The 24,213-nt window shown below is 55.4% G+C and overlaps 4 protein-coding genes and 2 non-coding genes across 11 annotated transcripts in view; 4 read left to right on the top strand and 2 right to left on the bottom strand.

Moving 5' to 3' along the window:
- SAMD4B (sterile alpha motif domain containing 4B) overlaps positions 1–4,879 on the top strand; it is a 31,692-nt gene extending 26,813 nt beyond the window's left edge. For 3 of the 6 annotated variants that reach the window (XM_007491803.3, XM_001362842.4, XM_056796122.1), the window contains 4 exons: positions 69–267; positions 445–568; positions 2,313–2,396; positions 2,631–4,879. In XM_007491803.3, coding sequence (XP_007491865.1) covers positions 69–267; positions 445–568; positions 2,313–2,396; positions 2,631–2,659 — 436 coding nt within the window. In that variant the 3' untranslated portion in view covers positions 2,660–4,879. Of the gene's footprint in view, positions 1–68; positions 268–444; positions 569–2,312 lie in introns of all 6 variants that reach the window. The other 3 variants (XM_056796121.1, XM_056796119.1, XM_056796120.1) reach the window with 1 other exon arrangement.
- Positions 348–408, top strand: MIR12357 (microRNA mir-12357). The gene has a single exon (NR_162916.1). It is a non-coding gene; the product is annotated as a microRNA mir-12357 (primary transcript).
- Positions 4,880–5,065: 186 nt separating the features above from the next.
- On the bottom strand, positions 5,066–8,813 carry PAF1 (PAF1 homolog, Paf1/RNA polymerase II complex component). The gene is made up of 14 exons (XM_001363015.4): positions 8,554–8,813; positions 8,129–8,158; positions 7,795–7,887; positions 7,433–7,554; positions 7,284–7,350; positions 7,095–7,196; positions 6,898–7,003; positions 6,744–6,812; positions 6,552–6,655; positions 6,351–6,467; positions 6,137–6,265; positions 5,945–6,050; positions 5,777–5,864; positions 5,066–5,692 (listed from the first exon to the last, which is right to left on the bottom strand). Exons 1-14 carry the CDS (start codon positions 8,598–8,600, stop codon positions 5,217–5,219), a joined length of 1,656 nt encoding a protein of 551 aa, XP_001363052.1. The 5' UTR covers positions 8,601–8,813; the 3' UTR covers positions 5,066–5,216.
- A 67-nt stretch (positions 8,814–8,880) lies between these two features.
- On the top strand, positions 8,881–14,011 carry MED29 (mediator complex subunit 29). Its single transcript, XM_001368603.5, has 4 exons — positions 8,881–9,325; positions 9,743–9,801; positions 10,006–10,090; positions 13,674–14,011. The coding sequence occupies exons 1-4, from the start codon at positions 9,059–9,061 to the stop codon at positions 13,899–13,901; spliced, it is 639 nt and encodes a 212-aa protein (XP_001368640.1). The 5' UTR covers positions 8,881–9,058; the 3' UTR covers positions 13,902–14,011.
- A 5,263-nt stretch (positions 14,012–19,274) lies between these two features.
- On the top strand, positions 19,275–21,568 carry ZFP36 (ZFP36 ring finger protein). Its single transcript, XM_007491809.3, has 2 exons — positions 19,275–19,532; positions 19,872–21,568. Exons 1-2 carry the CDS (start codon positions 19,464–19,466, stop codon positions 20,886–20,888), a joined length of 1,086 nt encoding a protein of 361 aa, XP_007491871.2. The 5' UTR covers positions 19,275–19,463; the 3' UTR covers positions 20,889–21,568.
- Positions 21,569–23,237: 1,669 nt separating this feature from the next.
- On the bottom strand, positions 23,238–23,330 carry TRNAI-UAU (transfer RNA isoleucine (anticodon UAU)). The gene is given in 2 exon segments: positions 23,238–23,273; positions 23,293–23,330. It is a non-coding gene; the product is annotated as a tRNA-Ile (tRNA).
- Positions 23,331–24,213: the final 883 nt, after the last annotated feature.

Genomic DNA, 24,213 nt, shown 5'->3' with positions numbered 1-24,213 from the left:
ATGGGTGAGGAAGCAGGACAAGGATCCAGAATCATGCCCTTCATGCCCTTCCCCTTCTCTTTTGGCAGCTGGGCTTTTGGCTCCAACTCTCTCCCCATAGCTGGTTCTGTGGGGATGGGAGTGACCCGGCGGGCCCAGAGGCAATTCCAGATGCCCCCTCGGGCCCTACCACCTAGCCGAATGGGCATCCTGAGCCCTGCGGGCATTGGAGGCGTTTCACCTCGACATGCCCTCACCAGCCCTAGTCTTGGGGGGCAAGGACGACAGGTAAGCGTCAGTGATGGGAGCATGGGGAGACAAGATGCTAGCTGGGGTGGAGACCAGGAAGAATGCTTCTGGAGGGGAACTGTGAGGTTAGAAGAGGGGTACACCTCTATGGGAGTGCACCCTAACTTCTGCCCTCACCACCACCTCTCTTGTGTCTGGCCTTCTGACCCCCTACAGAATCTGTGGTTCGCCAACCCTGGAGGCAGTAACAGCATGCCCAGCCAGAGCCGGAGCTCCGTGCAGCGCACTCACTCCCTCCCTGTGCATTCCTCCCCCCAGGCTCTCCTCATGTTCCCGCCAGGTGAGGCTCCTTCTTCTTGGGTCCTGGCTTTGGCCTGTGGCTTTTTCCTTTTGGTTCCCCCCACCCCCACCCCCATGTTCTTCATCTCATGGTGTTTGGAGCTCTCATCTCTGGGTTTTCAGTCTGGATCTGGATCTTACTCTGTTCCCTTAATTTTAAATGGCAGCTACAATGTAACTTAGGTAAACTGAGGCCTAAATTCTATGGTCTCTGAGTTCCCTTTTTGATCTAGGATTCTGAAGGATAGACACGTGAACGAAAGGAATGTACCAGGAGGATTGATTTTAATCCAAAGCTTTTGGCAAAGTTTCCTATCAAAAAGGACTTTTCATTTTCCCAAAAGATTTTTTATTAGTGTGTCATCTGGCATTGGGGAGGTAGTGGTTGTTTTGCACAATTGATTAACTTAGAAATGGAAAAGAAAAATAGAAACAGGTATTTCTCGAAATTAGAATCGATTTTGCAGTCACAACTAAGACTACAGGGATCAGTACTGGGAGGGTTCTATTGTTATTCAATCATATTCAACTCTTTGTGACCACTTGGACTATAGTGTACTGATGCTGCCTGGTGCCCTACAAGTCCAGGGGGATAGAGTTAGGGTTAGGTTTTTCTAGGCAAAGATCCTGGAGTGGTTTCCATTTCTTTCTTGAGCTCAATTTATAAATTAAGAAACTGAGGTAAATAGTATGAAGTGATTTACCCAGGGTCACACAGCTAATGTCTGAGGCCAGATTTGAACTCAGTTCTTCTTGACTCCAGTCCCAGTGTTCTATCCAGGGAGCCATCTAGCTCCCAGAATAAGTAAATGATCTAGAAAGAATATGGTCAGGCATTTTCTTCTAAGCTTGTACGTGTTTCATGAGTTAAATGCTGAACCATTGGTGATGAAATACAGGCACACCTCATAAGCCTATATGAGTGGCAAAAAAAGGTAAGTTAACTTTCCTAGTAGGCAAGTTTAACTTCAGGCACTTAACCGTTTGCCTGTTTTTGCTTAATACCTCTATACAGTGATGGACTTTGTTCTACCCACATTAGAAATACATGATGCAGAATATTACAATGATTTGGACCTTAGAGAAAATCTCCCCTCTGCCGCTCTGTGTGTTCTCAGAAGGGGGATCAGAGATAGAACCCAATACCTTTCTGCCTCATGGGAAAGGGTCATGCTTGCATGCTTTTTAAGGTCCTTTCCTCCTCCTCTGATATTCTATGATTTTTGTGCTTCTCTGGAGTTGGAGAAGGTGCTTAGGAGAGCCATTATCACAGAGAAGCTCTAGGACATGGCTGTTCGGTGCTATGATTTCGAAGGATTCGGGCTGAGACGGGATAGATTGGGGTTCTGGGTATAGAAAGCAGGCATGCCTGTGCCCAGACTTGTGGCATGTAGTCTGAGCATTGGAAGACCGACCCCTCACATATAGAGGCTCTTCCCCATAGACAACAAAGCCCAGGTCAGCCCATTTTGTCCGGCAAGGAGTGGCCATCATCTTTTCATGAAAAGGGCTGACTTTGAAATAGAAGCATGATTAGGAAGGGCTTCATGTGACAGACAGTGAATAAGGTGAGGAGGCTTGGGGCCAGCCTTTAAGAAGTAGACATACATCCTCCTGGAAGGCAGGTCCTGCATGACTATCTTTCATTTCTAGCCAACCCCCATCTCGCTCCATTTCTGCATCCTGGTGCCATCCACCATTTCTCTTGCCATCTTCTCACACTTTTCCCCCTTGCCTCTGTCCAGATTGCCAGGTCCCAGGCCCAGACCTGGAGATCAACCCTACGCTGGAGTCTCTATGCCTCAGCATGACGGAGCACGCCTTGGGTGGTGAGAGCTTCCCTCCTTCCAGTCCCCTCTACAGGCTCCTTTCTTGAGAATGATCCCCAGGCCTTCCCCTCTTCATCCACAGAACAATGCCAGGCTTGCAGGCCTGAGCCAAGAAGCCACACCACTGTGCAGGAGGCCTGAGTGCCCGGGATGCCCATGTGGGGAGGTCTGGAAGCCCCCACCCTGATCTCCTTCAGCTCCTGACCCCCCTCCTTCCTCTCTCTCTCACCACAGATGGGACAGACAAAACTTCCACAATCTGATGTGACTGAGAGCCCAGCGGATGTGTCGTCCCCCTGGGGTGGGGAGAGGGGCCCCCCCATCCCCTCAGTGACAAGAGGGGTGGTGTTGGCTCAGTTATATGTTCTAATATTTTTCTACTTTATTATCCCTTTAACTCTGGTTTAATATTGATAGACACCATTCGCCCCCCTCCCCCCCTGGAGGCCCCACGTTGCTATGACGCAGGGTATAGAGGGGGATCTCTGCTGAGGGCCAGGGCATGGTATGGAGGGGATCCAGGGCCAGGGGAACTGCCCTAGGCACCTCTCCTCCTTCCCCTGCTTCCTTTCTGGACAATGGCTTTCCCAGAACTCTGGACACCCCTCCCCAGAGAAACTGACTCCAAAGGAGGCCAGCAGACCCCCCCCTCCCTGGGGGGCCTGTCCCAGAGCATTGGGGTGACTGAGCACAGATCTGCCTGCTCTGTTCAACACTTTGTGGGAGGAGAGGGCAGTGAGGAGACAGAAATCTTGTTTTCTCCCATCATTTCCCCTCTTTCTCACAGACACACACCTTGCCCTAAGGAGGGGAGTTACCTCCCTCTTCCCCCCCCTCTCTCTCCCTTCCCAGAGTTTCCGTACGATTAATTTCTTAGGCCTATTTAAGACATATATTTATATAGTTCTTAGCGGTTTCTCTGTCTCTCTCTTTCAATCACTCCCTCCCTCCCTCTCATTTTAATCTCATCATTGGGTCTCTCTGAGCCATGATGTATGGAGGGAGGGCAACAGGGGAGGCTGAGGGTCTGGGGGATGGAACCAGGGGTGAGGGCAGCGCCTTCTCCCCCGTCCTCCCCCCCAATCCCCCAGACTCCCCTTTACCCCCTGCCTAGCTCCTGGAGGCCCTGGGGGGAGGCAGGGCAGGGCAGATAGGTGGGGGAGTGGCCAGTGGGGTCAGAAAGTCTGTTGCCTTAATGCCCCCTCCCTTCACCCCCCCCTTCTATACCCGCACCCTAACCAGGAGGCGAGAAACAGGGTGGGGGTAGGGAATGGAAGGCTTCTCTTTTCAGTTTTTTCCTTTTCTTCTAGCCCTCTCCCTGCTCTGTCGTGACCTCACTAAAGTGGAACACTACATCATAGCCCAGAGTCCCATCCCCCCCACCCCCTTGGGTGGAGGAGAGTGCCAGGGGCAGCGGGAGGGGAGATGCCAGAGACTCCCACCCTCTCCCCCAGCCCCCCTTGGGTGGGCCTCTTCTTGGTACAGAAGCTTTTCCCACCCTGCCCCTTCCTACTGGGACTCTCTCAAGCTTTTCACACAGAAAAGGAAAAAAATGTTATTTTTAGATACATTTTATGAATAACTTTTGTTATGACTATGGCTGGTAACCATTACGTATGTTATTAAAGAAACAAAATGTTGGAAAAAAAAAACCAAAAAACCCCCCCCAAGCCTCCTGGCCCCTCTCCCTTCTTCCCAACAGCCACCCAGTCTGGTGCCCCTGGCTCCACTCTCCCTCCTCAGCTCCTGGTCTATTCCCCTTCCTGCCCCCTTTTTTGCCCAGGGAGGGAGGGGGCAGGGAATCCCAGGGGCCTCGTCTCCAGGGGGCCTCCCCACACCCTGGCTGGGGGGAGGGGTGGGGAGGGGCTCGGGTTTATTTATGTACCTCTTGCACTCATCAACCTATGCAAGCCCCTCTCCCCCATCCCCTCCATATTGCTGTGCCTTTGCCTGTCCCCCATCTCCTGGGGATCCTCACCCCACAGGGGGACAAGGGGACACCACAACTTGGAATCAGCAGAATGGTGTTTTGTGGGGTAGGGGTTCCTGTCCACCCTAGGTTCCCCCCCCACCCCCATCCCCAGCCAGGTCCCATCCCATCAATCTGTTAGGCCTGAGCCGGCTCAGCCTACCAGTGAGGACCTCCCTATTGGAAAGGGGTGGGGACCCCCAGAGAGGAGAAAAACACCCTCTCCCACCCTCCAGCCTGACACCAGAGTGTGTGGGACGCAGGCGGCCCCCACCCCGACGGGCAGGACCCAGTCCCCCGTCCCCTATTTTCCCTCCCCTCCCGGGCCCTCCATGGTTTCAGCACTCCATCTTCCCCCAGCCCCACTGGCAGAAGCAGCTTTGAGTAACTGTACACAGTTTTTCTCTCTGTTGGAGAAGACAAATTTGTTGGAGTTTCACTTGTTTAATGGTCCGGGCTTATTTTGGAAAAAAAAAATCTGACCTTTGTTATAATACATTTAATGAAAACCCAAGACTCCTCCTCTGGCCCAATCTTTGACGTCTTGCTTCTTGGGACTGGGCCCCCTTATAGAGTTGGGGCGGGGGCGGTGCATGTGCTCAGGCTTCCCCCTCTGGGAGGCAGGAAGGGATTGGGACCATGGGCCCAGTAGCTACTGTTTGGGGGGGGGGGGTTGGGATAAAGGTAACAGAGTCCTACCTTTCAACTTATAAACATATTGCCTTTATTGACAGCAAATTTTAAAAAAGAAAAGAAATGGGTATTTTCCTTTTGTCCTGAGAATGGTGCCTGAGCTAGAGAGGCCCAGCCCCTCTTGGCCAGTTAGGCAGCCTGTGTTAGGCCACTGAGCCTCAGTCACTATCACTGGCTTCCTCACTGGAGTCAGAAGCGCCCCCTTCACTGCCATCCTCTTGAGCTGAATGGTCACTGGCACTGAGGAAGGAAGGGCTGGGGCTAGGGCTTCGGCTGGGACTATGGCTGCGGCTGTGGCTACGGCTTCGGCTGCGCCGCCCAGGCTCTCCCTCACTGCCACTCTCCTCGTCCTCGTCCTCCCCACTGCCCCCTGCTTGCCCCCCTCCATCTTCTTCCTCTTCTTCCTCCTCCTCGTCTTCCTCTGAGTCCGCATCGCTTCCAAAGATTTCTTCTTTGTCTCGGGCCGCCCGGGCTTCATCTTCGCTGCTCTCTTCTTCAGGTTCATCTTCCCCACTCCCACTCTTCTCGCTCTCCTTCTCCTCTTCTCCCCGCTCACTCTCACTGCCTGACCGCTCCTCCTCTTCCTCCTCACTGGCCTCCTTTTCACTGCCGCTTCCTTTTTCTCGTTCTTCATCTGAGGGAAGGACAGAGGGAAAAGGTGTAGGTGCCAGGCTGCCCTCCCTGACCTGGGGTACCTGGCAGCCCCCAGCACACTCACCTGAGCCTGGGGCCTCTTTCTCCATCTCCAGCTCCTCCTCTTCCTCCTCTTCTGGCTCATGGTTCTCCAGCTGGGCCTTCCGAGCTTCCTAGAGTGGAGCAGAAGAAGTTCTGAGGCAGCTGTCCCTTCCCCCCCTCCCCCATCTGTCTGGAGGCCCAGAGCTTTTACCTGAGCTTCCAGCTCTTTCTCATTCATGTCTCGGTGTTTGACCACAAGCAAGGCATTGGTGCCTGACTGCACTCCAGCCTTGGCCCGACGTTTGCTGAGGCGAACCCTATCAAGGGGGCAGAGACGAGATCAAGGACCCAAACATGGACAGACACACCTGGCAGGGGGAGGGGAGAGGCTGACCATACATACCTGGTCTCCAGCTCATTGTAGTAGACTCCATCTCCTTCTCGGAAGATGAAGAAGTAGTTTTCTTCATAGCCTTTGCTAGCCTTGTTCTTTACGTTCCAGTTGTACTCCCTCGCAATCTTATAATCATAGCTGGGGAGAGACAGGCAGAGGGTGGTCAGCCCATCCTTGCCTGGCTCTTGTCTCCCACTTGTGACCACCTGCCCATGCTCCTTACACATCATCTGGGGCATAATCCATCTCCTCTTCTTGGTCACGCTTGCGCTTCCTCATGGTCTCTTCCACTGGCAGAAAGTAAGCTACAAACTGGTTGCCCTCCTCATCCATCATTCCCCTGGAGGGTGGAGGAAAAGGTCAGAATGCCAGAAGTGTCAGAAGGGCAGACAGCCCACAGGCGCCACTGTCAAATTATACTTGCCTGATCATGGCTTGAGACATCATCTCCAGGGCTGCAGAACCACTGGTATCTTTGGGGGCTGGGTCTGAATCAAAGATCACCTGGGCACAGGGATTGATCCACATCTGGGAAGAGACAGGAAAGGAAAGAAGCTCAAAGAAGGCCATGAAATACCATATCCTCCTTCCCAACTTCAGAGTCTCTCAGACTGACCTTGAAGTCTGGGAAAACAGGCATCACCTCGACAGGTGTCACCCTGGGCTTGCTGTAGTGCTGAGAAATCTGAGAGGCAGAAGAATCCATAAAAATGGGGCTCCAAGGCCCTCCTCCCCCTCTGAAGTCAACCTCTGGCCTCCTCCCCCATTACCGACTTCTGGGCATCCTCAAACGTCTTCTCAATGGCCGTGATCTGGCTGTCTCGATCTTTATAGATCTCTTCCTCTGTGAACTGCTGCTTCACAGATACCCCAATCCTAGGAGGGAAGAATGAGCAGGAATGGTGTTCTGTGAAAAGGGGGACATGGATTCCTTCCTACCAACACCCTCCTACCTATCACCACTTACTTGACTTCAGGCTTCTCATTGGAGATGCCGTAACGGTTGAATTCTGTGGAGATATATTCTGTCTTTCTCATCCAGGGTACCACCTTTGCATGCTGCTGGGACCTAGGGGGAGGAGGATCCAGGATGGGTTTCAGGACTCCCACACTTACAGCTGGAACTGCCCTTGACAGCTGCTCTCCCAAAAATCACCTTTTGGAACTGGTTGGGGCCTGGATCTCTTCTTCAAGTAATTTTTCATCTGCTGGATCTAGGAGAACTAGAGAAAGTTGGATTGTGAGGAAAGGGGAGAGGCCTGGCCTGAGCCCCTCCAAGTCTTCCTTTCTCCCTCAGCCCCTCACCATTGGGATCGATTCGGTAGGTGTCAGGGTTGATGAGATCGATAGTGACTCCCAGGTCTGGCTCTGTAAGCAGGTCGTGCTTGTGCTGTTTTTCAAGAGACGTTGCCTTATACTGGACGAACCTGGAGACAAAGGTGAGACCAGTTGCTACCTCTCTCAGAGAGGAAGAACTCAGGATTTTGTTTCTCTTCTCTCCCCTTAACAACATTGCCCTTTTCAGATTGTTTCAGGAATCTTCATCCCCATCCCATGCAGAGTAGGAGGAAAGGCAGGACCAGACCTTGGCCTGGATCAGGAACCTCTGCCCAGGGGTTCTGGGCCTCAGAAGCTCTGAAAGGGGAAGGGGCTAGGGCCATACTCACCTGTTCTGGTCAAAGGGATATGTGATAAACTTGGGGTCAAAAGGGATATCTGGAAGACTGTTACAGTACTTGACTCGACAGACCACACCGGACCTAAGAGGAGAGGCTCAGAACAGGGGTGCTCTCTGGCAGCTCCATATTTACCCCCAATACAAAACACATAAGCCTCCTTACCCCCTCCCTGGGGGTCTTGTGCATCCACCCCTGTACAAATGCATGCCAGCCCCCCCATCAGCCTCCCTCCCGCTCCCCTGGGGGTCCTCTGTTCCCATTACAGATGAACATCAGCCCCCCCCACCCCAAGAAATCCTGTGGCACCTCCCCCAACACTCACCTCTCCGGCAAAGTCCTATGGGAATTAGGTCTGGGGGGGACACAAGGGTTAGGGTCATTTTCGCCGCATGAGGTGATACCCTCCACCCTGGGTCAGGAGCCCCTCTACAAGTTCGAGGCATGCGATCTCAAAGTGTTTATGGAAGCGCCCAAGAGTGGGGGGGGGGGGACGACGACGGAACTTAAAGTGTTGCCTGAGCTAGAGCCTTCAGAGGCCCTCTCATGTGAGGAAGAGAGAAATTCCAAGGTCCCCACTCTCATGGGGGGGGGTCGCAGCCCCGGATGGTCGGGGCTCAGTGACGTCACCCAGAACCTGGGGTACACTGACGTCACGGGGAGGGACAATGACGTCGGCAGGGGATGGCTGGACGGGCGCACGGGGCGGTACCTAAGGGTTCCCCCTCCCCCCCCGCTGAGCGCGCTCACCTGTGGCCGTCTTCCCGCTGGGCCTGGGTCTGGATGGTGGGCGCCATGACGGCGGCGAGGTGGTCCACTGGTCGTGATGGAGATCAAGTCTTTCCCGCGAGCCACCCAGGGGGCTCTCGAGACAACTCAGTGGACCGCTCCGCCTCCCAGCCTCCCTGGCGGCGGCGGTGGCGGCTGCGGCGGCTGCGAGGACCCCGCGGGCCTCTAAAGCCAAGCTACCCTCCGCGGGCGAAATGCCTTCTGGGAAATGTAGTTCGGGAGGGACACTTAACTCTTCGTGATGGATTGGCCACAGTGGGAGAAGGCGGGTCTTTGATGAGAGGGAGAAGCTTGTGATTGGACGAACGTGCACGAACTGGAATGATGTAGAGGGAAGAGGCGGTCCAAATTCAATAATCAGAGCTTGGGATTGATGGGTGAAACCTAAAAAGTGACGCACATCCGCGATAGCCTTGAGTGACTGAGGCTGCGACCAACGGGCGGCGTTGGATAAAAGGAAGGGAAGATGGCGGCACAGCCAGCAGCACAGCCGGCGCAGCAGCCTCCGCCACCGCCTACGGCCGGCGTTTCCGGCCCGGGATCGGCCGGCGCCCCGGTTCCGGGGCCCCCACAGCCTCAAGCGCCGCAGCAGCAGCAGCCTTCCCAGGCGCAGCTTGTAACGGCCTCCCAGATTCAGGCAGCACAAAGCGGACTTCTACAGCAGCAGCAACAGGACTTTGACCCTGTGCAGCGTTACAAACTTCTGATTCCTCAGCTCAAAGAGAGCCTACAGGTGATTGGCGCCCCCACCCCCCAGGGAGGTGGGTGCAAGTTTGAGGTGGAGGTGGCAATTGGTGGGTGTACTGTCGAAGGGGCGGGACCCGATAAAGCGACTGGGCAGGCTGCTTGGGTACCTAAGAAAGAGTTCGGAGCCCTGGGATTGGTCGTGAACGAGGAAGGAGGCGAGACTTAGAGAGAACCGGATCCCGGAAATGAAAGAATTGGGCTGCCGGAGCCGTCCCATAAGATCTGCGCATGTGAAATGGGGCGGGAGTGAGGTGTGGGTGGTACGTTCTGGAGAAGGTGGAACTAGATAATCGATGATTGATCCGATGGGTAGGAAGGAGGCGGTGCCTGGAGTTTTAGAGAGTTTGAGGCCCCTCTGGGTGGAGGTTTGTCTGGCCTGACCCCGCCCTTTATCCTATCCCAGAACCTGATGAAGGTGGCAGCCCAGAACCTGGTGCAGAATACCAACATCGACAATGGACAGTGAGTGCCTGCGGCCTTGGTCCTTCCCCCTAAGCCATACTCTCGCCCCCTGGGTCCTGCCCAGTGCAACATTCCCCACCCCACAACTCCATGCCCAGCCCTGACCAAAGCAACCCTGGGGCTCCTTGCTCAGCAGGGGTCCTGATCCCAGGAACTTAGTGTTTCCCCTTCTCAGTCAGACTTCTTCTGTTCCATCCCTGGCAGGAAGAGCAGCGAGGGCGGGCTTCAGCGTTTTGACAAGAGTCTGGAAGAGTTCTATGCCCTCTGTGACCAGCTGGAGCTGTGCCTGGTAATGCCCTTCCTGAGGCTAGAGTGGGGTGGCTGAGAGGTTCCCTTCTCTTGGTGCTTCCTGGGACCTCAGGACATTTCTTGTTTTTAACTCTATAATCATACAGTATCAAGGAAGAAAGGACTACCAAAAAGGGAGCATCCTGGAGAGATACTGTAAAGGGACATGGGGCTACTATTCAGTTGGGGCCTCCTTGTAGAGATCACCCCCAAGCTATGGAGGGGACCTGGTCTAGGCCCCAAGATATGAATAGGGCTGCTCTTAAGGACCCATACTAGGAAAGACTGAGCTGTGCTTAGGCCTGATAGAATGACCTAAAGGCTAGGGCCAAAGATGGAGCTGGTCTGGGAGGGAGTCAGAAAAGAAGTTTGAGACCAGAGCTAGTGAAGGTGGAATGGGAGGTCAGGACCAGATGGGGAGGTAGTTTACTGTGGGATGAGGTCAAGGCTGGAGTGAGAAGGATCACAGGATCATAACTATCAGAGTCTCTAGAGGTCCTCAAGTGCAGTTCCAATTTATAGATGTGGAAACCAAGGTCCAGAAGGGCAAAGCAATATACCCAAGATCATAAATGAAGTAAATGACATGGCTAGCAGTTCAAACCTAGGGCCTCTGACTATATCCATGGCTCTATGCTGCTCAAGGAAGGACAGGGCTGTGGCAGATCACTAGGGGATGGGTCCATATTTGGGATAGGAAGAGAACTGTAGGATTTAAATTAATGTACAATACTTTAGCACCTGAGTTGCAGACCTCCCCTCACTTAAGGAAACGTCAGGGTGTATAGGCTTCTGGTGATTAATCTAAAAGTGGTCAGGGGGGAAGAGTTAATCCTATCTTCACAGGAGCTAGATGAGAAGACAGCCAGGACTGCTGCAGAAGAAGGAGGGAGCCAGGGAAGGATGAGGAGAACAAAGAAAGGGACCAGTGTTGTGAGGCAGTTTCCTAGCAATTCATAGTGTTGACAGTGCCCTTACTATAGGGCTTTGTCAGAGTTTTAGAATGGTTTCTGCCATGCTGCCATTGGGGTACTCACTTATCAGTGCAGGTTTGTTGGCACTTTCTCGATAACTTGAGAGTCATAAAGAGGGGCTAGTATTTATCATCCCTATGCTCTCAGATAATTCTCACATCATTTTATCTAGCCCTGACTTCTCTTCCGATATCCAGCCTCTGCCATAAACAATTAGAATGTATCTGAGATGGACATCTTGCTCTGGATAACTGGAGACATTTTAAATTCAGCAATCATCTTCTCCCCCAAACCTTACCCTCTTCCATAAATTCCCATTACTGCCTAGACTACCTCTATTCTCCCAGTTAGCCAGACTCAAAACAGAAGCATCATCCTCAATTCTGACTTTGCTACCACTCTAGTTCAGGCCCTCAACACCTCATACCTAGACCTCTATAGTAGCTGTTGCTGGGGCTTCCTTCCTCAAGCATCTGCCACTCTCATCCATTCTCCATTTAGCAGCAAAATAATCTCCCTAAGCCCAGGGTTGACCGTGTTACCCAATGGCTCCATCGTTCCTCCAGGATTAAATAACCTTTCTTTGGCTTTTAAAGTCCTTAAAAACCTGGCCTCCATTTATATTAAAGTATTATTATTATTTTAAACTGTTACCTTCTGTCTTAGAATTGATATTAAGTATTAGTTTAAAGGCAGAAGAATGGTGAGGGCCAGGCAATTGAAGTTAAGTGACTTGCTCAGGGTCACACAGCCAGGAAGTGTTGGAGGCCACATTTGAACCCAGGACTTCCCATGTCTAGGCCTAGCTCTCAATCCACTGAGCCACCTAGCTGCCCCCATTATATTATTCTTACACTTTATGCTCCCTTCCATGAACTCAGCATCTTTGCTGTTTGTCCAATTAGATACCCCATTTCCCAACGCTAAGCATCTTCTTTTGTTGTACCTTCTACCAGGAATATTTTCCCTCCTCAACTCTGCTTCTTGACTTCTCTACCTTCAAGTCCTAGCTAAAATCTGGCTTTCTTTAAGGAGCCTTTTCTGGTCTTCTTTAAGGTCTATGCTTCCCTCTATTGATCTTCGCTAGTTTATCCTGTGACTCTTGGATGCACATAGTTGGTTCTGGCTGTTTGCTCTGCTCCTGGAAGGGAGAGACTGGTTTTGCCTTTCTTTGGGTCTCCAACGCTAAGTTCATAGTAAGGGCTTCATAGATGCTAGCTGAAGGATTGGTTGCATGATTAAGTATACACAGCTCTAGGCCTGGAGATGGAAGTTCCTGGGTTCAAATCTGGCCTCAGACACTTCCTATCTAGGTGACCCTGCGCAAATCTCTTAACCCTAATTGCCTAGCCCTTACCACTCTTCTGCCTCTGAACTGACACTCAGTATCGATCCTCAGCCAGAAGATGAGGATTTGAAAAAATCGATATCTAGATAGATAGATGCTAGTTAGCTTGAATTCGCCTCAGGCCCCAAGAGCCTACTGACTTAACCTAGGAACACATAGCTGCTAGCTATCTGAAACCTATCTTGAACCCAGGCCTTCCTAGCCAAAAGTGGGCCCTCTAAACCATTTTGCCTTCATACTGATGCAGAATTGCCAACAGAAAGAGAACCCTAGATCCAAGCCCCCAACTCCTCTGGTAACTAGGAAACAGGGTGACCGAGTACAAATCCCTTGGCCTTTCTTGGCCTCAGTTTAACCATCAGTAATGAAGGGCTTGAACTAGTTGGCTTCCACTTTCAGCCTCTGATTGTTACTTTCCCTGTCTTTAAACCTTGGATGTTTTCTCATAACCCTTTGCCTGGATCCGTCTTGTCCAGTTATTCTGTCTCTGTAGGAGAGAGAAAGATGGAGTCCTGGTTACTGAGCTTCCCAGGGTCTAGTTGCTCCAACCACTGTTTTCTTCTTAAATTTTGTTTTCCCCTTTACTGCAGTTCCTTGATGACTTCATTTCCTTCCCTTTGGGCTCTTTGAGGGCAGGAGGCTTTTTTTGTCTTTCATTTGAAAGATTCAGTTCTGATATCTAAGCACTGTACTAAAAGCATCTTGCATTCTATTGGGGGAACTGGGGACCCAGAGGAAAGGGAGTTCTGAAAGGGTGGTGTGGGGGCCCTAGTCCTAGGTCACCTCCTTCCCTGTCAGCTGGAGCAGATCTAAATACCTGGGTGGCAAGTTGGGAAGCCCAGGGAATGCCTAAGAGCTGCCCCAGGGCTCTTGGCTTCCCAGTGGGTGAAGCCCAGTCTGTACTGGTCTGGTGAATTTCCCTTGTCTGCCCCCCCCCCCCCCAAGCTCAGCCCCAGTTGCTGAGCTAAGTGTTCCTTTGTTAACACTGGGATGCCCCTACTGCTGGGTCCTATTGGAATGCAATATTCCAGGAGTTGACTTTCTTTTGGAATGTAACCGCTCTTTCCTCCCCGCTCCTGGATGTGTTTGCTAGACTGACTGACTGTGGCTTTGTCTCTGTGTCTCTCCTTCCTCCCCATCTCTTTTCCTCTCTTCCCTCCCCTCCCCCATATTCTCGCCTCTTTCTTTCTCTGCCTTTGTCACTCTGTGCCTCCCCCTCCCCCTCCCTCCTCTCTCTCTCCCTTTCTGCTCTCTCCTCACAGCGCCTGGCCTATGAGTGTCTGTCCCAAAGCTATGACAGCGCCAAGCACTCCCCGACGCTGGTGCCCACGGCCACCAAGCCAGACGCGGTGCAGGCCGAGAGCCTGCCCTACCCGCAGTACCTGAGCATGATCAAGGCCCAGATTGGCTGTGCCAAGGACATACACAACGCCTTGCTGGAGTGCTCCAACAAGGTCACCGGCAAGCTGCCGGCCCCGGGAGGGCTCTGAGCCGGGCAGCCGCAGGGACCTGGCCCCCGACCGCTGCTGGGCCATTGGGGAGGAGGGCAGGGCTCCAAAGGGTGGGTTTGGACTTTTTTAAATTAAAGGTTCCTAAGTTATGGCTTGTCCTCTCTGGTGCGGGGAGGGCCGCCGGGAGCCCGGCCCCAGCCCTAGCCTTCCTTTCCCAGCCTGGGAAAGGAAGCAGGCCCGCCTCTTCCCAGCAGGGGGCGCCGGAGGACGACCATCTGTTGCCTGGCCCCGCCCATCTGGTGTCTGCATCTGAGCCTGCGCCTCCTCCCTGGGAAGGGGGGTGGGGGGTAAGGACCGAGCCTGGAAGCGTTGTCAGTTACACCCTACACTTACAGCAGCCCCACCCCCACTCGGGCCCGGCAGGCCCAACCGGGCTCCCTTCCCGGAACTGTCACATTCAGCCTGGATCTCTCTGCCAGGCACCGACCCTTCTTTGAATCGCTCTCTTTGCCTGGGACTATCTCTGGCTGGATCTTTCTGTCTCAGGACTGTGGCCTTCTGGCTGGATTTCTCCGCTCTGGACTGTCTCTGGCCGGCTCTCGGTTTTCCTGCCTTGGAACTATCCAATTCTGGCTGCCTCTATGGGACCGAATTCTCTGGGCTTCTGCCTGGGGCTATCTGTCTCTGGCTGTAGCCAAGGCTCTGGTTTCTCTGGTCTCCGACTGACCATCTGGGGCCCCGGATCTCTTATGCTCTCTGGTTGCTCACCAGGAAAGTGGGGGCAGAGATAACTGAGGAACTCTAGGGTGAAAGCCTGGATCCCCGAGGGAAGGGGAGGGAGAGGACTCCTGGGTCCGGGCCAGACCAGCTTTGCTGACACAGCTCCTGACTCACCCCAGGCTCCCAGGAGGAGGGAGGAAATCCCCCAGTTATATAATCCCATCTGCCAGGCCCCCAAGCACCACCTGGCTCTTGGGCTAACCAGGGGCTTTCAGAATAGGGGGCCAAAGGCTGGAGGAGAGCCCAGATCCCATTTGGCCTAGGGAGGCAGGAGAAAGGAGACTTCCTGTCTGTGCTGGGGTCTGAGCAGCATTCCTCCAGGAGGGCCAGTGGTGAGGAATGGTGGGGATGCTGAGCTTCCTCAGCCTTGTTCTCTCTACTCAGAGGGTCTTGGCCTAGATCCCCATTCTGGGCCTCAGAAGATGGGAAAGGGGGAGTTTGGGGGAGAGCCTTCAGGGAAAGGGGAGCTATGACGAGAATCCCACGTCAAACAGTCACCCTAATCTCCCAGTTAGGGGAATCCTAGCTGCTTCTGCTGGGGAAGGGGAAGCACAAGACAGACCGGGAAGTGGGGGCTGGGGCTCAAGGAGGATGGGCAGGGCTTAGTGTTAGCCACTTTTCTTCTTCCGATTTCTTCCCAGTCTGGCCCATTGAGCTGTTCCAGAGGCCCATGGGGTGGGGGGGATTTCAGGCCCTTCATCTTCCCCCTCTGGCTTGCCTGCGTCATCAGCTGATTGTGCAAGGGAGGTGGGGCTCAGACACCAGGGTCCAGAGTATTTTTAGCCCCAAAGGAGAAGTGAGAAGGGCGGAGCAGTGTCCTGCAACTGGGCCCATAGCTGGTGAGGGGAGGTCAAAAGGGGGTGGCCTGACCTAGCCTCTCCAGAAACATCTGGTATCCAGCTGTGGCCAGCCCCTAGGGGAGGGTCCATGCCCTTCTGCCAGGCCTGGGAAATTCCTTTGGCCCCTCAGCCAGGGGTGGAGAGGACACCCAGGCTAGGACACTTTGTCCTTTCCCCTTGCCTATGGGGGGATCACATGCAGTCATGAGGCAGAGGTGTCACTGGGCACCACCAGAACCCCAAAAAGGCAGACGGATCCACGCGCACTGGTCTGGTCTGTATAACTGACACACAGAGCCTCCCCTCTTGCTTCCAGTAAGCCCATGGGGCCATGGACACAGTCACATCTCAAAGGACAGCTCTAGGACAGTCATCACCTGTGCCCAATGGGTTCCAGGGTTTGTGAGATTGTCTGACATCCATGCACTTAGAAAGGCTTCAATCACTCTCCTTTTCCCTCCTTCCCTCTCTCTTTCCTTCTCTCCTTCTTTCTCCTCTTCCTTTCTTTCCTTCTCTTCCTCCCTCCCTCTCTCCCCCACTCTCCCTTTCTTTTTTTCTCCCTTCTCTGTCTCCTTTCCTCTCTCTGTCTCTTCTCTCCCCTTTCTCTCTTCATTCTGTCTCATCTGTCTCTCTCCCTACCCTTTCTCCCTGTCTTTGCCTCCATGTCTGTCTCTGTGTCTATCAGTCTGTCTCTTTCTCAATCTCTCATTCTCTCAGGCCTTGGTGGTTTCCGGTCCTGGCCTCCCTCTCCCTTGTTGTTCTGGAAACTCTGCCCACCTTCTAGGCCGGAAGCTTGATGATATTTTTAGATCCACCAATTTCCGCCCCCTTCCCTCCCCCTTCCCCATCCCAGAGGCCCTAGTCTGGGGACACTAGGGGCCTGGTCCCCAGTCCCACCCTTTCCCTAACCTCATTCCAGAGGGGATTCCCACCAGCTATGACAGCCAGACTTCCTAAGTCGGGATTTCCCCACTACCAGCTCCAAGCACCTAACTTCCTGGCCTAGGAACCAGAGGCTACCTAAGGCCTTAAAGTCTGAAAAAGCTAGCGTTGCCGAAAGGAGTGTGAGCCAACTTAAGTCAAGACGAGTGTCAACATGAAATCTAGAAGCCCCCAGTTTATTTAGTTGGGAGGTAGAAACCCCAGGTTTTGAGTTTACCCCCAGACAATAGACTTCCACTTCAGGTGGGAAGTAGACCCCATCCAAAGTCAAGTAGCTCCTTTGTCTCCAGAAGCCTTTCCCAGGACATCACACCCCCCTTTCAAGGATCGAACTCGGGACCTTCACTTGCCAGACTGAAACGCTGCCTACTTCGCCATAGCTGAAGTGGATGTTCATTGTTTGGTGAAGTGGGACCTTCCCTCAGGGGGACACTCTCCTGTAAGGTCAAAACCTGGGGTTTCTACCTCCCAACTAAATAAACTGGGGACTTCTAGATTCCATGTTGACACTAGCATTTATTAAGCATCTGCTATGTGCCTAGCACTGTGCTAAGTGTTGGGACAAAAAGCCATTAATCCTGGACTCCACAAAGGAAGTGGTAGTGTCTTCAATTCAAATAAACATTTCTTAAGGGGCATGTAGGTGCCTTTGTGGATTAAGAGTCAGGCCTGGGAATCAGGAGACCTGGGTACCAATTTGATCTCAGAGCCTTCCAAGTGGTATGACCTTAGGCAAGTCACTTCACTTCAGTTGCCTAGTCCTTCCTGCTCTTCTGTTTTAGAATTACAACAAATTAACATTTTTTATGGAGTGCTTCACAGCTTTCCTAGCCTTCCGGTGGAAACAAAAGGACTGGCTTGAGGTGGAGGGGTAGGAGGGCCCTTCAAAGAGTTCCATAAGAAATGGGAGGCATTCCAGGAGCTCTTGAGAAGGTAATGGATCTGACTTAGAGGGCCCTTAGGTATCTGAGGCTGGCAAGGAGGGGAGAGGACTCCTTGAACCCTGAGGAGAGGCCAGAGGCCCAGGGACTAAATAGAGGCGGCTGGAATTGAAGAGATCCAAAAGCCATGCCATCCTTGATCTGAAGTGACTCAGATTTGGTCGGAGAAGGGAACCCTGGATCCCTGGGGGCCTTGGAGGCCCAGGGCTGGGATCTCAGCACCCTGTCTGTGCAGAACTCAAAGGAAAGGATGCTAGAGTGTCTACTCAATGGAAGTGCTAAGTTGGTGCTACGATGTGGGAGAGGCCCGAGGCCCAAGGGGGCTGATGCCAGAATGGAGACCTGACACCTAAGGAGCCAGGGTGGATGGCTAAACAGTTAGGCCTCTGAGGGCTAATGCCATCATAGATCTAGAGCAGGAAGGGATCTTAGAAGGCAGACAGAAGCCTCCCCCCACCTTTTACAGGTAAGGAAACTGAGGCCTAGAGAGATTACTGGACTTGCTTGGGTTCATCCAGCTCAGAAAAATGAGGCAGAACTTGATTTCAGCTCTTCCTCACTATCTATCCAGTTACTTATCCACTATCCCAAGCTGCCAGAGGCTTTGGAATCAAATATTCCGATTTGGGGGGAATGGAAGGAGAAGAGAAAGCGGGAGGACCGAGCCGGAGCCTGAAAACTTGAGCCTTTGATGGAGACCAACTCCGAGAGGTTTCCTGACTCCTCCAGCACACCCTCCCTCTAATGCCCGTCTGGTCCCTAGGCCTGGGGCTGGGGGTGGAGCCTGGGGAGCTGGAGAGGAGTCCGGAATGAGTCAGGACGCTGGAATGTACCCGCAAGTTCAAATCCCAAGAGAAAGCCAAGCTGGGCCCCCTTGAGGAAGCCTGTGAAGTGGGGAAGGAGGCGCCTCCTGGACCCCAGGAGTCTGGGAAGGGGCTCCTACCCCGTCTCCCCCAGCAGGTGACAGTTTTGCCCCTTTGGAGGTCCGGCGACCCTGCTTCCAGCTGAAATCAAGGCCCCTGTCTGAAGAGTCCCAGGAAGCCCGGGGTCCTTTAGCTCTGTTTACAAGGGAGAGGAACCCCAGCAGGCTGGGCCCCCCCTCCGCACCCTTACGTCACCTGTTCCAGGAAGGGCCCCCACACAAACACACCCTGCGGTGGCTGAGTCACTGGGGAGCGTGAGAGCCAGCCACTCTGGGCAGGTGAAGCTTAGCGACCACAGGCTCACGGGACCCAGGGAGGCCGGGGGCCGTCCCGGCTCCCTCCCCAGCCGCTTCCCACAAGTTCAGAAACCTCCATCCCAGCGCAGGCCGAAATCTGGAGAAGGAGCTCTGGGCTGGGAAGGGAGGGCTGCGGATCAGTGTGCCTGGAGCACAGCCTGGAATCAGACAGTTCTCTCTCCCGGCGGAGCCGGGGCTGGAGTTCGGCTCTGACCGCCTCCCTGGGGCTCAGAGACAAGCCCCTGCCCTGGGCCTCAGTTTACTCCTCTGGGAACCAGGGCGCCAGCTCAGCTTGGTCTCCAGGCTCTATTCTCGGGCTTAGAGAATCCACAAACCGACTTTGCGTCTGTCTGCCTGGCCGGCTCTCCCTGGGTCTCGGGCCCCGGCGGCAGGATCTTTCACAAGTCTGAGCCTTGCGCTCTGGGTCTGTCTCCTCGGACCCCACGCCAGGGTTTCCCAGGTTCAGACCTTCGGGCTACCCTCTAAGTAAAAGGAGGGGCTTGGACTCGGGTAAGACCTTGTCAGGCCTCTTCCGGGTCTCAGTTTCCCTTCCTGAAAAATGAGTTTAGCCTCGAAGCCGGGGGAGTCCTCTTCAAACCCTCGAGCCGAGGACAGGGGGGACCTCAAGAGGCAGCCTTTCGCGGCCCCCCCCCCCCCGCCCGGGGGCAGCCGTCCGGGAATCGCCCCTCCCCCGAGGCCTCCCCGGCCCCGCCTTTTCCCGGTCCCCCCCTTCTCTTCTCTCTCTAGCTCCCGGAGCTCCCCTGGGGGTGGGTCCTGGGCGGCCCCGGGAAGCCCCGCCTCCAGGCCGGTCCCTTCAAGAAGCGCGCGCCTGCCGCCCTCTCCACAGTTCTGGATTCGCGCACAGTCAGACGGGCTGCGGATGGACGGAAGCGCGACGTCAGGCGGGAAGCCCAAGTCCGCCAGCATGGACCTGTGCGCCCTCTACGAGGTGAGTTTTCACCTTTGCCTGCCTGCCTTCCCCTCTTCTCCGGGCAGAGCGAACTAGGGCGCCGGCCGTCTCCGCCTGCGGTCTACGGCGGGGCTCGCTCCTCGGGTGGTTGGGCGGGCGTGCGGCTGAGCCGGCAGTCCCGGAGTTCCGAGTTGGGGAGGAGGGTGGGACGGGGGTGTGGGTACCATGTGCGAGTGCGTGCCGGGGTCTCCTTGCCTTGGGGCGGAGCCAGGTAGGGGTTAGAGAGAGGCCGCTTTTCAGGGCGGGGCTGCTTCTGGGGTAGTCCTAGATAGCCTCTGTGACTGACCCCGGGCTCATGGCCCTTCTCCCTCCCCACAGAAGCTGCTCTCTCTGAACCCGGTGGCGTCGGCGACCCGAGGGGAGCTGGAACTGGAGCCCGAGCTGGGCTGGGCCTCTCGAAGCCCCTGGAGTAACCTCGCCGACCTGGAGCCCGCGGCGTCTCCCCCGCGGCCCTCGGACCCCCCTATCCCCCGACCTCCGGGCCGCTCCACCAGCCTGGTGGAGGGCCGCTCCTGGGTGCCGCCGCCGCCGGGCTTTGAGCCCCTGCCGCCCAGGGCCGGGCCCGTGCCGTCGGAAGGCGCCGCCGGGGCCGCCTCGTCGTCCAGGTACAAGACGGAGCTGTGCCGGACCTTCTCCGAGAGCGGCAAGTGCCGCTACGGCTCCAAGTGCCAATTCGCCCATGGGCCCGGCGAGCTGCGGCCGGCCAGCCGCCACCCCAAGTACAAGACGGAGCTGTGTCGCAAGCTGTTAATCCTGGGCTCCTGCCCCTACGGGAGCCGGTGCCACTTCATCCACTACCCGTCCGACTTCCTGTCCGGTGCCGTGGCTCACCCGCCCCCCCTGCGGCAGAGCCTCAGCTTCTCCGGTGTGCCTTCTGCCCGGCGCCGCGGCTCCCCCACCCTGAGCCCTCCAGGGCTGCCGGACCTGCCGTTCCCCTTGGGCTTCTCCTCCCCTCCTTCTTCTCCGCCCCCGCTGGCCACCGCCCCCGGGGACCTCCTTTTCTTGCCTTCCGCCTTCTCGGCTGCCCCTGGTCAGGTGCCCCGGGGAGCCACAGCGGGAGAAGCCTGTTGCCCCTCCTGCCGCCAGAGCACGGGCTCCTGGGGGCCCGTAAGGGACGCCCTGGGGCTGGGGCTGGCCCGCAGCCCTTCGGCTCACTCCCTGGGCTCCGAGCCAGACGACCAGGCCAGCAGTGGGGGCAGCAGCCTGGGAGGCTCCGACTCTCCGGTGTTTGAGGTGGCCGTGGGGGGAGCCTTTGCCCCCTCTAACTCTCACCTCCTGGCCCCGGCTCCCACCCGGCGCCTTCCTATTTTCAACCGGCTCTCTGTGTCCGACTGAACAGCCCTGCCTCCCCAGACGTAGCCGAATGGTGGGGGGGTGTCAGGAATTTGTCCTTATTGCCAGCTGTGCCCAGATGTGGAGTTAGATCCCTCATCTACTCAGCCCCCCCAGAACGAACCCACTGCCTAGTCTCCCGGGGCGGGTCCCCTTGGGGAGTGAGAACTGTAGAGGCGCGGGTTGGGGGGGCTTTTATTTGTTTTGTTGTCCTAAATATGTAGCATACCCCGTCGCGACCCTCGGCGTGGCCCCAAAGTCTTAGTGCAGCCGTGCGCAGACCTCCCTGCGCCTTAACTGCTCCGCCCTTTGGGCCACTCCGTTGGGGGGTAAGGATAGGAGATTACCCCCTCCTTCATGCTGTGAACAGGCAGGCTTCCCCAAGTCTCCCCTGGATGGGGCCTCCCCCAGTCCTGGTGCTCAACCCCCACGGAACCAGACCAAATCCAAGTGTCCCTCCCCCACCCGGGCCCCTTATTTATGGTGACGACATTATTTATTCCGCCGGGTTTTGTAGTATTTATAAGTGCGGTCGTCCCCCCCTTCTGTCTAATATGGGGAGACCGCGCCGCTGTAATATATTTGAAATATATCATATATATATATTGTTAGCTAAACCAAAGGAAATCTATTTTTGTTGTTGGTGGAGTCCTTTTTTTGAATTAAAACGAATCTACAAAAGAGTCAAGTGTGAGAGGCTGTCTCGGGCTGCGGGGTGGGGAGGGCTGCTCCGGGGACCCAGGAGGCCGGTCTAGCTGGTTCCGGGCTCCGCTGGCCCCAGGGGAGGGCGGCTCCAGGTGAAGTCACTGGGGAAGGGAGGGCGCCCTCCCTCACCTGAGGAGGTGGCCCGGTGAGGTCACAAGCAAGGACTTCTGGGGAGGAAGTCCCCGCTGGGGGTGGGGGGCGGCTTAGGGCCACGCCTTCCGTTCTGTCCAAGCTGCTATCCGCCCTCTACGGCCAGTTTCGGTGGCTGTTTCCATCCCCCATCGGGGCTACCCCGGCCTCCGCCCCATTCTGGAGAGTCCGTGCCTCGGTCTCCTTCCCCACCAACTGTTGCAAAGCGACTGTCCCAGCGCCCGGCACTTAGTAGTCCCAGCGCCCGGCACTTAGTAGGCGCTCCCCACTACCATCCCTACAGGCTACGGACGTCGTTAAGCACCTACTGTGCTCCGGGTCGTCCGGCCTTCCCGAAGCTCGCTGCTCGGGAGAGGCTCGCTGGGCCCTGAGCCGCGGAGGGCAGGCCCGAGCTTGGGCCGAGAGGCTATGGGTGGAGACGGCAAGTTTCCGTCTGGCCCGGCCCAGGGGAAGGAGGAGGGGGCGGGGAGGGGAACTGGGACGGAATGTGCCCCGACCCAGGCCGGGCGGGAGGCGACGTGTCAGTGACGCGGTGTGTGCGTGTGTGGGTGCGCGCGTGTGCCCCGGAGGCCCCGCCCCGACTGGGTCGGAGTGGGGAGGAGGGGGCGGGGGTCCGAAGCTGGCCGCAGCCTCCGATGCCCTTATTAGGCCTGGAGGCCTCCCCGAGGCGGGGTCTCGGCGTCAGCGCCCGCGGGCCCGCCCCGTTCAGTTGGGAGGCTCCAGTCCCGACCCTTCCCGGGGCCTCCTATGACCTTCGGCCTCTTCTTCTGGGAAATCGGAGGGGAAGGGTGGAGGCAGTTTCAGAAACCCAGGGAGCTCGAAAGAGAGCAGAGATTTCATGCGAGGAGGCTGAGCAGCAGAGGCCGTGGGGGAGGAAATGCACGGCCCGGGACGGGGAGAAGGTGAAAGAGACTTGGAGGGGGGCACTGAGCCAGCCCCCGAGAGACGCTGGAGCCAAACAAAGACTGGGGAGAGACAGAGACAGTGGAGACAGACCCAGACAGACATAGGAGACCGCGAGATAGAGAGAGATCAGAGACAAGACAAGCACAGGGACTCAGACAGGAGGCACACAGGGAAACACTGACACAGAGACAAGAGGCTTAGGCAAGGCAGACCCAGAGAGACACTGGAGACAAGAGACATACCCAGAGAGGCCCTGAGGACACAGAGGAAAGAGACCAAAGACCCAGAGAAGTCACAGAGATAAACGAAGAGAGGTTAGAGAGACAGTCGGGAAGGCCGAGATCTCCCGACGAGAGAACTAGAGAAGGAAAACCAAGAATCGAAAAGACTAAGGCGTAGACCAAGATCGTGGAGAAGGCCGCGGCTGCCCCCTCCCGGCCACTGCGCGAAATGGCACCTAGTCCAGCCCGCACGCCCCAAATCTGGGAGGCTGGAGAGAACACAAGCCTGAGGCTGCGAAGGATTCACAACGGGCCCGGGCATTTTATTTTCTTTTAAATTTCTAATTTAAAATGGAAGGAAAAAAAATTCTGCTCCAGGTGAGGATCGAACTCACAACCTCGGCATCGCTCCGCCCGCACTGCTGTATAAGTACCGCGCGCTAACCGATTGCGCCACTGGAGCTTCGGCCGCGGCTTTGCGGAGCGCGCCCCTTCAGGCTTACCCACGTGACCATTTTCTTCTCCCGGTTCTCTTCCCTACTTGCTCATCTCTTCGTTTCTTGCGCTTGCGTGACGCCACACGTGACGTCTCATATTCCTCACGAGACTTTTCACCCCGGTGCGCCAATGTTCCAAAGACGCACGCGCATTCTCACCCACCCAACCCGTCCTCTTTCTCATGGCCAATTTTGCATATAGCCGCTGCCCCCTATCGGTCAATCAAAAAAAAACGGCCTTCCACGGTCTATCCCATTGGCTGAAACGACCCGGAGGCGGAGCTTGGTAGAAAGGGCTTGTGCCTGGATTTCTTGGGTTAGGGGACGAAACTAGGTACTCAGATGACTTTCTTGCCAGCCGAGATGTAAATGAAGACTGGGCTTGCTTGGAGGCGGGTTACCTCCAAGGAGCGCTTGGGTCCATTCTCTCTTTTTCTGCACCGGTGTTCCACACCCCCCTGAGAGTTGGCCACGTGGCGGACCAGGTCACAATTTGGGTTTCCAGACCTCGGGTGTCATCCGAGGGAAAAGAAACGGCAGAATTCTAGCAACCCCCCAAGCATCCTCCAAGCATTAGTCATCGCCCTGCCCCTCCACTAGAATGCAAACTCCCGGAGGGCTGGAACTAAAGTTTTTTGTTCTTTGTACTCACTGGCCCTACCCCCGAGATAAGTATTTAGTGATCTATAGCCTACAGCTACTTGTATGAATGGAATTAAAGAAGGAGGGTTTTGTGTAAATTACTTCGGTGAAACCGGAAACGGCTCTTTCCGGTCCGGGAGGTCCCGGACCTCCGGAGATCTTAAATTGGTGTTCGGAATCGGGCCCTCCCTCCCACCAAAATTATTT

This window comes from Monodelphis domestica, chromosome 4 (genome assembly GCF_027887165.1).
Source record: "Monodelphis domestica isolate mMonDom1 chromosome 4, mMonDom1.pri, whole genome shotgun sequence".
Classification (NCBI taxonomy): Eukaryota; Metazoa; Chordata; class Mammalia; order Didelphimorphia; family Didelphidae; genus Monodelphis; species Monodelphis domestica.
Note: the sequence above shows the minus strand (reverse complement) of the source record. Positions and strands in the feature narration are given on the sequence as shown.